This window comes from Heptranchias perlo, chromosome 5 (genome assembly GCF_035084215.1).
Source record: "Heptranchias perlo isolate sHepPer1 chromosome 5, sHepPer1.hap1, whole genome shotgun sequence".
Lineage (NCBI taxonomy): Eukaryota > Metazoa > Chordata > Chondrichthyes > Hexanchiformes > Hexanchidae > Heptranchias > Heptranchias perlo.
In genome coordinates, this window is record NC_090329.1 from 27404458 (window position 1) to 27419553 (window position 15096).

Sequence of the window (15096 nt, forward strand, 5' to 3'; positions counted from 1 at the left end):
TCTCTAGTGCATCAGCAGAGAACCTTGGTGCACACTCTCTCACAGGCCTGGTCCCAACTCAGATCAGCAGATTGGTGAAGTCTGGCGTGCAGATTGGAGAATGTGGGATTTAGTAGTGCGCAACTTTTATTCAATGTTTTAAAATAACTCCTCTGTAAACATAAGGACGGGACCTGCATCTGCGTTTTACATGTGTGATCTCTGATCTCCGTTCAGACTCCGTATGGACCCGTATCTTATATTTTGCAAATATCAAACTTACACAAACGTTGAGCAGCCCAGTTGTTGCTCATTAAAAATTCCAGAGTTCCCATCATCACCATGCTTCACTATATTGCAGCACAGATTCACGTCACCATTGACTTCCACTTCCTGCAGCCACAATGCACCTGCCCTTTAAGAGGAGCAGGCAGCCTTTAAGTGGTGCGAGCCATTTGCAATACCTGGGCCCCCTGCTGGTGAGCAGCCACTCTTCAGCGCAGGTAGGGCTGGCTGCACACAGCAATCATAGAAATTACCAGGCAGCTTGAATGTTACGTGCTGCCTGCATCCCAATGACTGGGCGCGGGTTAATCACGCACCGTGACCCCCGCGTCCGGTTTCAGAGGTTATCCAATATAACCTCTATGATTCTATAAGCACTGTTGGTTTGGTGGTAGGAGACAGAGAGTAAGGATAATGGGGATGTACTCAAATTGGCAGGATGTGACTTGTGCTGTCCCCCAGGGATCTGTACTGGGGCCTCAACTTTTCAATATATTTTTAAATGGCTTAGATGAAGGAATAGAGAGCTGGATATCCAAGTTTGCTGATGACACTAAGTTAGGTGGTACAGTAAATAGTGTAGATGGGAGCAGAAAGTTGCAATGGGGCATTGATAGATTAAATGAGTGGGCAAAACTGTGGCCCATCGAGTTCAATGTGGGGAAATGTGAGGTCACCAACTTGGGACCTAAGAAAGATCGATCAGAGTATTTTCTAAATGGTGAGAAGCTAGGAACTGTGGAGAAGCAGAGAGATTTAGGGGTACATGCACAGAAATCACTAAAACCTAGCGGACAGGTACAAGAAATAATTAAAAAGGCTAATGGAATGTTGACCTTTATCTCAAGGGGGCTGGAATACAAAGGGTGGAAGTTATGTTACAGTTATATAAAGCTCTGGTTAGACCCCATTTAGAATATGGTGTTCAGTTCTGGGCACCGCACCTGAGGAAGGGGATGCAGTGCAGATTCACCAGAATGATACTGCGACTGAAAGGGTTAAATTATGAGGACAGGTTTTTTTTTTATTCGTTCACGGGATGTGGGCGTCGCTGGCGAGGCCAGCATTTATTGCCCATCCCTAATTGCCCTTGAGAAGGTGGTGGTGAGCCGCCTTCTTGAACCGCTGCAGTCCGTGTGGTGACGGTTCTCCCACAGTGCTGTTAGGAAGGGAGTTCCAGGATTTTGACCCAGCGACAATGAAGGAACGGCGATATATTTCCAAGTCGGGATGGTGTGTGACTTGGAGGGGAACGTGCCGGTGGTGTTGTTCCCATGCGCCTGCTGCTCTTGTCCTTCTAGGTGGTAGAGGTCGCGGGTTTGGGAGGTGCTGTCGAAGAAGCCTTGGCAAGTTGCTGCAGTGCATCCTGTGGATGGTGCACACTGCAGCCACAGTGCGCCGGTGGTGAAGGGAGTGAATGTTTAGGGTGGTGGATGGGGTGCCAATCAAGCGGGCTGCTTTATCTTGGATGGTGTCGAGCTTCTTGAGTGTTGTTGGAGCTGCACTCACCCAGGCAAGTGGAGAGTATTCCATCACACTCCTGACTTGTGCCTTGTAGATGGTGGAAAGGCTTTGGGGAGTCAGGAGGTGAGTCACTCGCCGCAGAATACCCAGCCTCTGACCTGCTCTCGTAGCCACAGTATTTATATGGCTGGTCCAGTTAAGTTTCTGGTCAATGGTGACCCCCAGGATGTTGATGGTAGGGGATTCGGCGATGGTAATGCCGTTGAATGTCAAGGGGAGGTGGTTAGACTCTCTCTTGTTGGAGATGGTCATTGCCTGGCACTTATCTGGCGCGAATGTTACTTGCCACTTATCAGCCCAAGCCTGGATGTTGTCCAGGTCTTGCTGCATGCAGGCTCGGACTGCTTCATTATCTGAGGGGTTGCGAATGGAACTGAACACTGTGCAGTCATCAGCGAACATCCCCATTTCTGACCTTATGATGGAGGGAAGGTCATTGATGAAGCAGCTGAAGATGGTTGGGCCTAGGACACTGCCCTGAGGAACTCCTGCAGCAATGCCCTGGGGCTGAGATGATTGGCCTCCAACAACCACTACCATCTTCCTTTGTGCTAGGTATGACTCCAGCCACTGGAGAGTTTTCCCCCTGATTCCCATTGACTTCAATTTTACTAGGGCTCCTTGGTGCCACACTCGGTCAAATGCTGCCTTGATGTCAAGGGCAGTCACTCTCACCTCACCTCTGGAATTCACCTCTTTTGTCCATGTTTGGACCAAGGCTGTAATGAGGTCTGGAGCCGAGTGGTCCTGGCGGAACCCAAACTGAGCATCGGTGAGCAGGTTATTAGTGAGTAAGTGCCGCTTGATAGCACTGTCGACGACACCTTCCATCACTTTGCTGATGATGGAGAGTAGACTGATGGGGCGGTAATTGGCCGGATTGGATTTGTCCTGCTTTTTGTGGACAGGACATACCTGGGCAATTTTCCACATTGTCGGGTAGATGCCAGTGTTGTAGCTGTACTGGAACAGCTTGGCTAGAGGCGCAGCTCGTTCTGGAGCACAAGACTTCAGCACTACAGCTGGGATGTTGTCGGGGCCCATAGCCTTTGCTGTATCCAGTGCACTCAGCCGTTTCTTGATATCACGTGGAGTGAATCGAATTGGCCGAAGACTGGCTTCCGTGATGGTGGGGATATCGGGAGGAGGCTGAGATGGATCATCCACCCATATTCTCTTCAGTATAGAAGATTACGGGGTGATCTAATTGAGGTGTTGAAGATGATTATAGGCATTGATAGGATAGATGGAGAGAAACTATTACCTCTGGTGGGGGAGTCCAAAACAAGGGGACAGAAGCTTAAAATTAGAGCTCGGCCGTTTAGGGGTGATGTCAGGAAGCACTTCTTCACACAAAGGGGAGTGGAAATCTGGAACTCTCTCCCCCAAAAAGCTGTTGAGGCTGGGGGTCAATTGAAAATTTCAAAACTGAGATTGATGGATTTGTGTTAGGCAAGGATATTAAGGGTTACGGAACCAAGGTGGGTAGATGGAGTTAAGAAAGAGATCAGACACAATCTAATTGAATGGTGGAACAGGCTCGAGGGGCTGAATGGCCTACTCCTGTTCCTATAGCACTGCCCTTGGTGGAGTATTTTATAACACATATGATTTGCATTCAAAGCTTGTTTTACAGTTGGTTAAGTACACATTACATTGTCAGAACTCAGCAAGTTAATATGCTTTGTATGTCTAGAGTTCTACCATTATATTCAACCAAACAAACAGTTGTCCTCACATTTTCTTTCATGTATTGTCGCAATCATCAGGCAGGAACTAGTAGATCAGCGCTGAAGGGCTCGTCTCACTGTGTGTCCCTCAGTACCAATAATTTCAATCAAACAGCGCGCTTTCCAGCAAGAGTGGGCAAAATCAGTGAGAGCTGGGAGAAATACTCCCACAGGAGCAGAAAATCTGGCAAGATAACATCAGAAAAAACACTCGCCCACTGCACCGAAGGCACCTAAGAAACACTCCAGTTACAACAATATATTACGACTGTAAGCAAAGGGCGATTTGTTTACTATAAGTTGGCACTTGCAAACCGTTATGGTACCGCCAGAGTTGGTGGCAATTATCTCCCAAACTGACACTTTTTACCCAGAACTTTGCAGTGATGAGGAACATGTTGATGGCGAGCTCGAAGAAAGTGTCGTTCATTCCTAAAATTCTACTCGGCAATGGTTTTAACGAGGCGATGACTGCATTACGAATGTAACATTTAAAAACGGTTAGCACAGAGCTCGGAAATAAGCCACAAGCTGATTCGGAACACTCCAAACTATTTACACACGTGCAAATCCAACACAGACTTTTATATCTGGAGCAATATGGTTTTAATGAAAACAGCTCTTGCTGCAATTTAGTAAAGACTGCACATCGAGAAGATAAAAAAAACACATAGCAAAAGGCACCGAGATCTTAGTACACCGTTAAATTAATTTGCAACATCTTAAACAAACATACATCTCCTCTCCGGCTTCACTAACATAGTTAGTTAGATGGACATTTAACAATAATGTTGCTTTTTTTAATGGAATTCATTAAGTTTTAATGTTTATATATACCATAGCAATAAACCATCTAATGAAACTCACCTTTTAAAATATTTTCATGGAACATCAATCTAGTTCGATAGTAACGATATTGGATAGGATAAAAATAGATAAAGAGGAGGTACTTAAGAGATTGGCCGTACTCAAAGTAGAAATGTCACCCAGTCCAGATGAGATGCATCCGAGGTAAATTGCAAAGATTCTGGCCACAATCTTCCAAACCTCCTTAGATATGGGGGCGGTGCCAGAGGACTGGAGGTTTGCAAATGTTATACCCCTGTTCAAAAAAGGGGAGAGGGATAAACCCGACCATTATAGGCCAGTCAGCCTGATGTTGGTGGTGGGGAAACTTTTAGAGACAATAATCTGGGGCAAAATTAATTGGCATTTGGAAAAGTATGGGCTAATAAATGAAAGTCAGCATGGATTTGTTAGAGGAAAATTGTGTTTGACTAACTTGATTGAGTTCTTTGATGAAGTAACAGAGAGGGTTGATGAATGTAATGCAGTTGCTGTTGTGAATATTGACTTTCTAAAGGCATTTGATAAAGTATCACATAATAGACTTGTAAGCAAAATTGAAGCCACGGGATTAAAGGGACAGTGGCATTGTGGATACAAAATAAGGGACAGAAAGCAGAGAGTAGTGGTGAATGGTTATTTTTCAGATTGGAGGGAAGCATACAGTGGTGTTCCTCAGGGGTCAATATTAGGACCACTGCACTTTTTAATATACATTAATGACCCGGACTTGGGTATAATTTCAAAGTTTGCAGATGACACGAAACTCAGAAATGTAGTAAACAATGTGAAGGATAGTAACGTACTTCAGGCAGTTGAAATTTAATGCAGAAAAGTGTGAAGTGATGCATTTTGGTAGGAAGAATGAGGAAAGGCAAAATAGAATCATAGAAAGTTACAGCACAGAAGGAGGCCATTAGGCTCATTGTGTCCATGCCGGCTGAAAAAGAGCTATCCTGCCTAATCCCACTTTCCAGCACTTGCTCCGTAGTCCTGTAGGTTACGGCACTTCAAAAGCTCATCCATGTACTTTTTAAATGAGTTGAGGGTTTCTGCCTCTACCACCCTTTCAGGCAGAGGGTTCTAGACCCCCACCACCCTCTGGGTGAAAAAAATTCTCCTCCGCTCCCCTCTAATCCTTCTACCAATTACTTTAAATCTATGCCCCCTGGTCTCTGACCCATCTGCTAAGGGAAATATGTCCTCCCTATCCACCCTATTTAGTCCTGTAATAATTTTATATGTCTGAATTAAAGCTTCCCGTGGCCTCCTTTCTCCAAAGGAAACAACCCCAGCCTATCCAATATTTTCTCATAGCTAAAATTCTCCAGCCCTGGCAACATCCTCGTAAATGTCCTCTGTACTCTCTCTAGTGCAATCACATTTTTCCTGTAATGTGGTGACCAGAATTGTACACAGTTCTCACGCTGAGGCCTAACCAATGTTTTATACAGTTCTAGAATAACCTCCCTGCTCTTACATTCTATGCCTTGGCTAATAAAGGAACGTATCCTGTATGCGTTTTTAATCACCTTATCTACCTGTCCTGCTACCTTCAGGGATCTGTGGACATGCACTCCAAGGCCCCTTTGTTCCTCTACACCTCTCAGTATCCTCCCATTTATTGTGTACTCCCTTGCCTTGTTTGCCCTCCCCAAATGCACTACCTCACACTTTTCTGGATTGAATTCCATTTGCCACTTTTCTGCCCACCTGACCAGTCCATTGATATTTTCCTGCAGTCTACAGCTTTCCTCCTCACTATCAACCACACGGCCAATTTTTGTATCATCTACAAATTTCTTGATCAAGCCCCCCATATTCAAGTCCAAATTATTAATAAAAACCACAAAAAGCAAGGGACCTATTACTGAGCCTCGCGGAACCCCACTGAGCCAATTTTGGATCCAACTTGCCACTTTCCCTTAGAACCCATGGACTTTTACTTTTTTGACCAGTCTGCCATGTGGGACCTTGTCAAAAGCTTTGCTAAAATCCATGTAGACAACATCAAATGCATTATCCTCATCAACCCTCCTTGTTACCTCCTCAAAAAATTCAATCAAGTTAGTCAGACACGACCTTCCCTTAACAAATCCATGCTGACTGTCCTTGATTAATCCGTGCCTTTCTAAATGACGATTTATGCTGGCCCTCAGAATTGATTCCAATAATTTGCCCACCACCGAGGTTAGACTGACTGGCCTGTAATTGCTCGGTTTATAGGCCTTCATGCAGCAGTGATATTGTGGCGGGATGCATAAACACAGAGATTAGAGAAACTTGTTGCAAAAATGGAATAGAATTAATGGAAGACTTTAATTTTCACATAGACTGGGAGAAGCAGAACAGCTCGAATCCCAAAGACAGTGAATTTCTTGAGTATATTCAGTAGTTTTCTCTTCTTGAATCAACAACAGAACAGGCCCTCTTAGATTTAATAATGAGTAATGAGCCTGAATTAGTCAATAATCTAACAGTAAGGGAACACCTAGCTAACAGTGACCATAATATGACAGAATTCGATATTGGGTTTGAGAAGGAGAAGGGTGAGTCACAAACCATGTTTTAAATTTAAGTAAGGCTGATTTTGGAGGGATGAGGCAGAAATTGACCACAATAGACTGGGCAGAACTATTAATTGATAAATCTACCGATGAACAGTGGGAGGTGTTCAAAAAAGTATTGGGTAGAATACAAGACCTGTATATACCCCTAAAGGGCAAGAACTCTACTTGTGTAATTAAACAACATTAATCAGCAAGAGAAGCGAAAGACAGTACAAAACTAAAAACAAGGGCTTATACGAAGGCAAAGAACAGCAGTGATCTCGCGGACTGGGAGAGATATAAAGAACAGTTAAGGGATACAAAGAAAGTGGTAGGAACTGCAAAAAGGGAACATGAGAAAAAGCTTTCGAGGGATATCAAGGACAACATTAAAGAGTTTCACGAATATATTAAGAGAAAAAGGGTGGCTAAGAGTAATGTGGGCCCCTTAATAATAGGCGCAGATGATATTGTAATTGGAAATCAGGAAATGGCAGACTTACTGAACAGCTACTTTATATGGGTCTTCACAATAGAGGATGAGGATAATATAGAAAAGATACAAGGAAAACAAAAAATAAATCAAGGGCAGGAACTAACTAGATTCAATATAAGTAAAGCATGGTGATGGAGAAACTAATGTTATTGAAGATAGACAAATTTCCAGGACCCGATGGTTTCCACCCCAGGGTATTACATCGGGTTACATCAAAACTACAGCACAGGCCATTCAGCCCAACTGGTCTATGCCGGCGTTTATGCTCCACACGAACATCCTCCCCACTTCATCTAACCCTATCAGGACATCCTTTGATTCCTTTCTCCCTCATGTGCTTATCTAGCTTCCCGTTAAATGCATCTATGCTATTTGCCTCAGCTACTCCTTGTGGTAGCGAGTTCCACATTCTTACCACTCTTTGGCTATAGAAGTTTCTCCTGAATTCCCTATTGGATTTATTAGCGACTATTTTATATTTATGACCTCTAGTTTTGGACCCCCCCCAACAAGTGGAAACATTTTCTCCATGTCTACCCTATCATTATCTTAAAGACCTCTATCAGGTCACCCCTCGGCCTTCTCTTTTCTAGAGAGAAAAGCCCCAGCCTGTTCAGCCTTTCCTGATAAGGATATCAGTTCTGATATCATCCTTGTGAATCTTTTTTGCATCCTCTCCAATGCCTCTATATCATTTTTATAATATGGAAACCAGAACTGTGCACAGTACTCCAAGTGTGGTTTAACCAAGGTTCTATACAAGTTTAACATAACTTCTTTGCTTTTCAATTCTATCCCTCTAGAAATGAACCCTAATGCTTGATTGCCTTTTTTATGGCCTTATTAACTTGTGTCGCTACTTTCAGTGATTTGTGTGTATCTGTACCCCCAGATCCCTTTGTTCCTCTATCCTGTTTAGACTCTTATTACCCAAGCAGTATGTGGCCTCCTTATTCTTCCTACCAAAATTCACCACCTCACACTTTTCTATATTGAAATTCATTTGCCAATTACATGCCTAGACTGCAAGTTTATTAATGTCCTCTTGTATTTTGACACATTCTTCCTTTGTATTAACTACACCCCGCAATTCGGTCTCATCCACAAAGTTTGAAATTGTACTAAAAGAAGTAGGTGAAGAAATTGTAGATGCGTTAGTCACGATATTCCAAAACTCTCTTGATTCAGGAATTGTCCCCTTGGGTTGGAAAATTGCCAATGTCACTCCATTATTTAGGAAGGATAAGAGAGATAAACTAGGAAATTATAGGCCTATTAGTCTAATGTTAGTTGTGGGGCAGTTACTAGAATCTGTTACTAGGGACAGAGTGACTGAGCATTTGGACAGATATGAGCTGATGAGAGAGAGCGAGCATGGATTTGTAAAGGGTAAGTCATGTCTAATGAACCTAGTTGAATTTTTTGAGGAAGTAACAAACGTGGTAGATACGGGAGTGTCTATGGATGTTATTTATATGGACGTCCAGAAGGCATTCGATAAGGTTCCACATAAGAGACTGTTAAAAAAATGAGAGCATATGGAATTGGAGGCAACCTATTGGCTTGGATAGGGAATTGGTTAGGAGGTAGGAGACAGAGAGTAGGGATTATGGGTACGTACTCAAATTGGCAGGATGTGACTAGTGCTGTGTCCCAGGGATCTGTACTGGGGCCAAAGCTTTTCACTATATTTATAAATGACGTGGATGAAGGAATAGAGAACCATATATCTAAGTTTGCTGATGACACTAAGTTAGGTGGCACAGTAAATAGTGTAAATGGGAGCAAAGAGTTGCAACGGGACATTGATAGATTAAGTGGGTGGGCAAAACTGTGGCAGATGGAGTTCAATGTGGGAAAGTGTGAGGTCATCCACTTTGGACCGAAGAAAGATAGATCAGAGTATTTTATAAATGGTGGGAAGTTAGGAATTGTGGATGAGCAGAGAAATTTAGGGGTCCAAGTACAGAAATCAATAAAAACTGTGAAAAGACAGGTACAAAAAATAATTAAATCGGCTAAATGAATGTTGGCCTTTATTTCGTAAGGGCTAGAATACAAAGGGGTGGAAGTTTTGTTACAGCTGTACAGAGCTCTGTTAGACCCCATCTGGAGTCCTACATTCAGTTCTGGGCACCGGACTTCAGGAAGTTCCTTGGAGGGGGTGCAGCGCAGGTTCACCAGAATGATACTGGCTTGTATCTGGCTTCCCTTGGACTTAAGGGGTGATCTAGTTGAGGTGTTTAAGATTTTATAGGGTAGATAGAGAGAAACTGTTTACTCTGGTGGGATAGTCCAGAGCAAGGGGCTATAACCTTAAGATTGGAGCTCGGCCGTTCAGGGGTGATGTCAGAAAGCAGTTCTTCATACAAAGGGTAGTGAAAATCTGGAACTTTCTCCCCCCCAAAAAGCTGTTGAGGCTGGGGGTCAATTGAAAATTTCAAAACTGAGATCGATAGATTTTTGTTAGGCAAGGGTATTAAGGGTTACGGAACCAAGGCAGGTAGATGGAGTTAAGATACAGATCAACCATGATCTAAGTGAATGGCAGAACAGGGTCAAGGGGCTGAATGGCTTACCCCTGTTCCTATGTAGGAGTGAGAACCCTGAGTTTTCCCCTCTCTAGTCCAGATGCACTGAATCTAATCGTAGCAGCCCAAATGCTGTCACAACTGAGATCAGCTCCCTCAGCTTAGACCAAGAATTCAATCTGAGGCCTTTTGTTCCATACAGGTTAGGACTACGCAAACATCGGGAATTTCCTCGGGTGTTCTCCCAATTGGCTGCCATAACTTCAGCGAGAGATCGGTGGAAATCCTGTTTATTCCCTGTAAATGGGGTTTCTGCCGATCTCCCACCGAAGTGACCAATCAGGCGAACCCCCGAGGAAATTCATGCAACAATGTTTTTGTTTTAAACAATGTCGCTGTGGATATTAACTGTAGTAAATTGTTTCTCAGAACATGGCCTCATAGACCACCCTTTACACACTTGGTCTTAATTTTCATTGATTATATAATATTGTGAAATGAACCACTGAATAATACTCACTTTCAGGCACTCTTATCTTGGGAACAATCTAATGATGCAAAATTGTTGATCTTGAATGCCTCATTGCTGAAACTAGCATCATATTAGAGTGAAGTTCTGTTCGTGTCACTTTATGCTTATTGGTACTGCTCCTTCAGAAAATGTTACAGAAGCGCCATGTACTTAACTTTTCACTTTAAGAACATCAACAAAAGCTACCTAATCAAGCATTGCTCTGAGTGCTTGATCTGAGTTTGCTACAGAACTTTGGCCCCCATAGCTCCTCAGCTGAGTTAATCCTACAAGTGTCTTGAAACTCAATTCTGTATTCATCCAACAAGTTTCTCATTACATCTCTAGTTCAGGCTTCACACTACAATGGATTTTTTGGATTGTTTAATGGATTGAGAACCAAATGGTTATTTTTGCTCATGACAAAGTTACGAAGGGTGTAGGGAAGAGGAGAACCAGATAAGCTCTTGTTGAATTTAGAAACCTAGGTGAAGGAACAAAGCCCATACTGCAAGATACCAGCAAGGTTGAAAAGTTTAGGAAATAGATCAAGAATCATTGCTTACGTGATGTCGTGTTTGTGTTTGAAAAACCTGCAGATTGTAGGGAGAAGGGAAGAGTGAATGAGGCAAGCAACCTTCACAGTTATGAGGTCCTGAGAAAGCCTTGGAGTAGGAAAATTCTAGACATCAAAATATAATTTAAGCAACTTATACTTATTCTTAGACTTATTCAACTATAGAATAGACTGACTGTTTATTCAATGGTGACTCATTTGAAACATTCAAAATGGAAACAAAAAGATTCTTAAATAAATAGACAACTGAAGAAAATTGGCTTCATTCCAAGGCAGGAGAGAAATGAAAATGGTCTGAAGGGGAGTACTTTTTGTTTCCTCCACTTTATGCTGAGAAAGCATGTGTTATGAATTTGGGTCTGCAACTGATACCTTCTTTGATTTAGTGATGTCAGTCGATCTGTTAGTGGTCTGAGCATTTTACTCTTATGGGAGTTGACTCACACTGCTCTGTATGATAGGGATCATGTTGCATGCCTAAATAATGCAGGGATGCAACAACTGCATCCCCTTATGACCTAGACTGGATACTCGTGTCTTTAGCAGTACTTATTTTTTCAATCTCTCCAATGGTGGACCGAGTGAACACTTGGTGAGACGAGACTTGATATGAGTCATTAAGCTGCTTTATTTCCCATCAGGTGAACACACAGAATAGGTATGATCGGATTCATTTATTTCAATCAATATAACTTGTCTTCACGTGATAATGTAAAAATGATTAACATGCTGTGCTACACTACTTGTTTGACTTAAATCTAATTTTCTACCACTTCTTTCTTATATTTCCTCTCGGAGCCCTTTGTTGCCTGACTGCCTGCTCAGTAACCTGTCTTTTTAAGAGCCTCTTTTCTCCATTTTTTAAATCTCTTCCTTAACAGAATGAGATTAAAGGGTTTTCCAACACAATGAGTGTGAGGTGTCCTTTAAAATACCTAGACAAGCTAACAAATTGCTTATTATTTGGTGCCTGATGAAAATACTTCTAATTAGTATATCAACCATTTTTCATCTTGGAGCCTTTTAAAAAAAATTGTCAGACTACACTTTTGCTTAGAAGAAAATTCACCTTTAAAAATAAAATTCATATTTTCAAATCTTTTTGGTGGAAAAATGCTCACCCTGAGGGGATGTTTTGGTTGGATTGGGTGGTTCCAGATCAACTGGTCTGATGTCATTGTTTTCAATGGAGCCACTACAAGGCACTTCTCCCTCACTGATGTCATAGAGTTGGTGAAAAAGTGAGGAAACCTGACTTGGCAGGTTCCCGTTGGAGGTAAAGATTTTTTTGTTTTTTAAAAAAAAAAATCACTCATTATTTTAATCAGTGTAGACATTTTCAATGTAAAGTGGAGGACTTTGAATAAAAAGCACTTCCACTAGAGTAGAAAGGCCACAGAATCGCTGGTGTGGGACATAAAAATGTCACATTGGTGGATTAAGGGGCACTCTGAGTATGGAGTTGGAGCAGAGCTTCACTGTGCATCTAACCTTGCCATATTTGGTGCTTGGTGCTGACACAGGGTGCCTGAAATAGAAAATGAACTATTTCTCAATGCTAAAATTCTTTACCTTGATAGAACACAAAATTCACCAAAAAAGCAGGTAAAGTAAAAATGTATCAACTCACGAGCTTAGGCTTTTTCACAACATACAACTGTACAAAGGTCAAAATGTTTATAAGTACAAAAGTGAGCAAATCTGCAAATCAATCAATATAAAATGTGCTATTGATGTTTACAACTAGTTTTAGGAGGATCTGCCAAGTTGTGTTCAATCTGGAAACTGTGAAATATGTGACCCCAACAGGCATCCATACTTTGATTTATGTGGTCAGATTATCTTTGGATTTCAAGCATCATGAAGAAACCCTCAACTCATTTAAAAAGTACTTGGATGTGCACATGAAGTGCCATAACCTACAGGGCTACGGACCAAGTGCTGGAAAGTGGGATTAAGCTGGATAGCTCTTTTTCGGCCGGCACAGACAGGATGGACCGAATGGCCTCCTCCTGTGCCATAACTTTCTATGATTCTATCTGTAACTCCCACAAATTGAGACCACAGTGGTTAGAAGACTATTTTACTTGGACAGGCATTGTTCAATCCAATATAAAGACAAAACCACAATGCAAATTATATTGAAACATGTGAAATTTATCCACAATAGATGTGGAAAACCATATCTATCCAAAAGTACGGTAAAAAAACAAGCCAATACTGTCTTTAAAAACAAGTTCACTTGAAGGAAAATGCTCACATTATTTAAAGTGGCACCGTTGCTGCATTTGGGAGGTTTAATTTTAATTTGGAAACAGCCTGCCCTAAAGAGTAGGCCTGAAATCCAGACCTGCTTTCAGCCCTAGTGGGTGCTGTCTCATTGCTGCAATGTGATTTTCCAGATTGGCATGTTATTGAACTTAAAGAATTTGTTGGTGGCAGATCGATCTAATATTATGATGAGGTAATTACACCACTGATCACTTAGTTGTGCATTCCTTTGTTTAATGAACTGTAAAGTCACATGAGATTCCCTTAGCAGATGACAGTGCCCCTTTTAATGTCACATTGACTTCAGTTTGGCACAAAACAAAGTTTCAGAGTTTTTTTTTAAAAATATTATTTTCGAAGCAATTTAAATATGAAAATATAGATACATAGGAATTTGAAAATCTTTTAAAACTTTTTAGGTGCTTTATATTGTCCTTTGATTAATTTTTCTTTACCCTTCTTTTCTGAAAGTGTATCACTGCATGTACTTGTGACGCTGACAGTTTCTATGCTTCTGACTCTCTCTGAGAGCGTACCAGGAACCAACTCTTCTATGTCAAAGATGGAGTAATCAATGGCCTTCTTCTCAATGGACTTAGGCAGTGGTCTTGGGTCTGTAACTATGGTCTGTTGGTTAGGCAGATTTTGGATTTCACAGGCTTAGCTTTAGGCCTCTGTTCCTCCTCATCCTCCCCATTCATACAGCTGACACACAGAAGCTCTCGAATGAATGATGAACTAAAACACAAACAGGGGAAAGGGGCAGAAGTAAAAGAAAATCAAAGTGATACTGACAGGAAAATTAATGTAAATTCAAGCAACACAAAAGGGTTAATGAAGGGAAAGAAATGTTTCATACATAAAGGTTAACAAAATTAATGAAAACCATGCTTTTATGCAAATAAGATTAACACAACAAAATCAATATAAACCTGGATCACTTGTAGAAGAATGCTGGCAACTGAACATCATTTTGAAAGGCTTAATAGTCTTTATTTGATTTGATATGCAGTACTCATAAGAAATCCAGACAACCCTGAACAAAATGATGTTTACATTAGCAAATTGCACTTAACCTTCTTGAAGAGATGGTGGGGTCGAGAAGGGTACAGAAGAGCTTTGTGCAGTGTAGCATGCGGGAAATTATTGTGCCCATGCTGAAATGTGCAAGGAGATGAGCTGCAATCAGATGGAAAAAGGGCACAGAAAGTACTTATCTGAGGTAATCAGCTGAGATGGGAGGATGTTCTCACCTCATACCATTAGGGAGACCTGTGATCAACAACTATGAGGTTGTTAAATGCCACCATTGGTGTCAGTTACATTACTTCTTTCATTAATCGTCACATGTGTGTAATAAATATATTGATTGTTACCTGGGACATTGAAACATGTCATGTAGAATTGCCTCCCTTCTGGTTTTGAAGTTGACTATCTGTTTTTTGAGAGTTGGCTGGAAATTTCTAAAATGCAAACCAGAGAGCAAGCCTCTGGCTTTTGAAATAAAAGTCCATTTTTTTCATCCATTTCTGTGCCATTAGTCACTAGGTATAATACCTGTAACTTTGTATCCATAGTTAAGCACAGGAAATTGGAGGTGTTTGTATGATTGACAGTTGCACGTAATTTAGTTCAAATAACCGATCAACACATACCACGAGGCTGACTGTACTCCGTCCCACTTGTTGGGGTCAGAGCATTTGCATAGATGAAGCAGGTGCCTGTGCCATTAACACTGTAACCAGGATGCATGCCTTAAGAAACTGGCCATGGGGCCTTGTCACAAACTAAGGGTGC

The 15096-nt window shown here is 41.7% G+C and overlaps 1 protein-coding gene across 15 annotated transcripts in view; it reads right to left on the bottom strand.

Annotated features, from left to right (window-relative positions):
* LOC137321665 (regulating synaptic membrane exocytosis protein 1-like) overlaps positions 1–15096 on the bottom strand; it is a 984914-nt gene that overhangs the window by 195558 nt on the left and 774260 nt on the right. For 2 of the 15 annotated variants that reach the window (XM_067984182.1, XM_067984181.1), the window contains one exon: positions 11654–14037. The exons of the other annotated variants lie outside the window; for them this stretch is intronic. In XM_067984182.1, the coding sequence (XP_067840283.1) occupies positions 13920–14037 (118 nt within the window). In that variant the 3' untranslated portion in view covers positions 11654–13919. Of the gene's footprint in view, positions 1–11653; positions 14038–15096 lie in introns of those variants that run through there. 15 annotated transcript variants of the gene reach the window in all.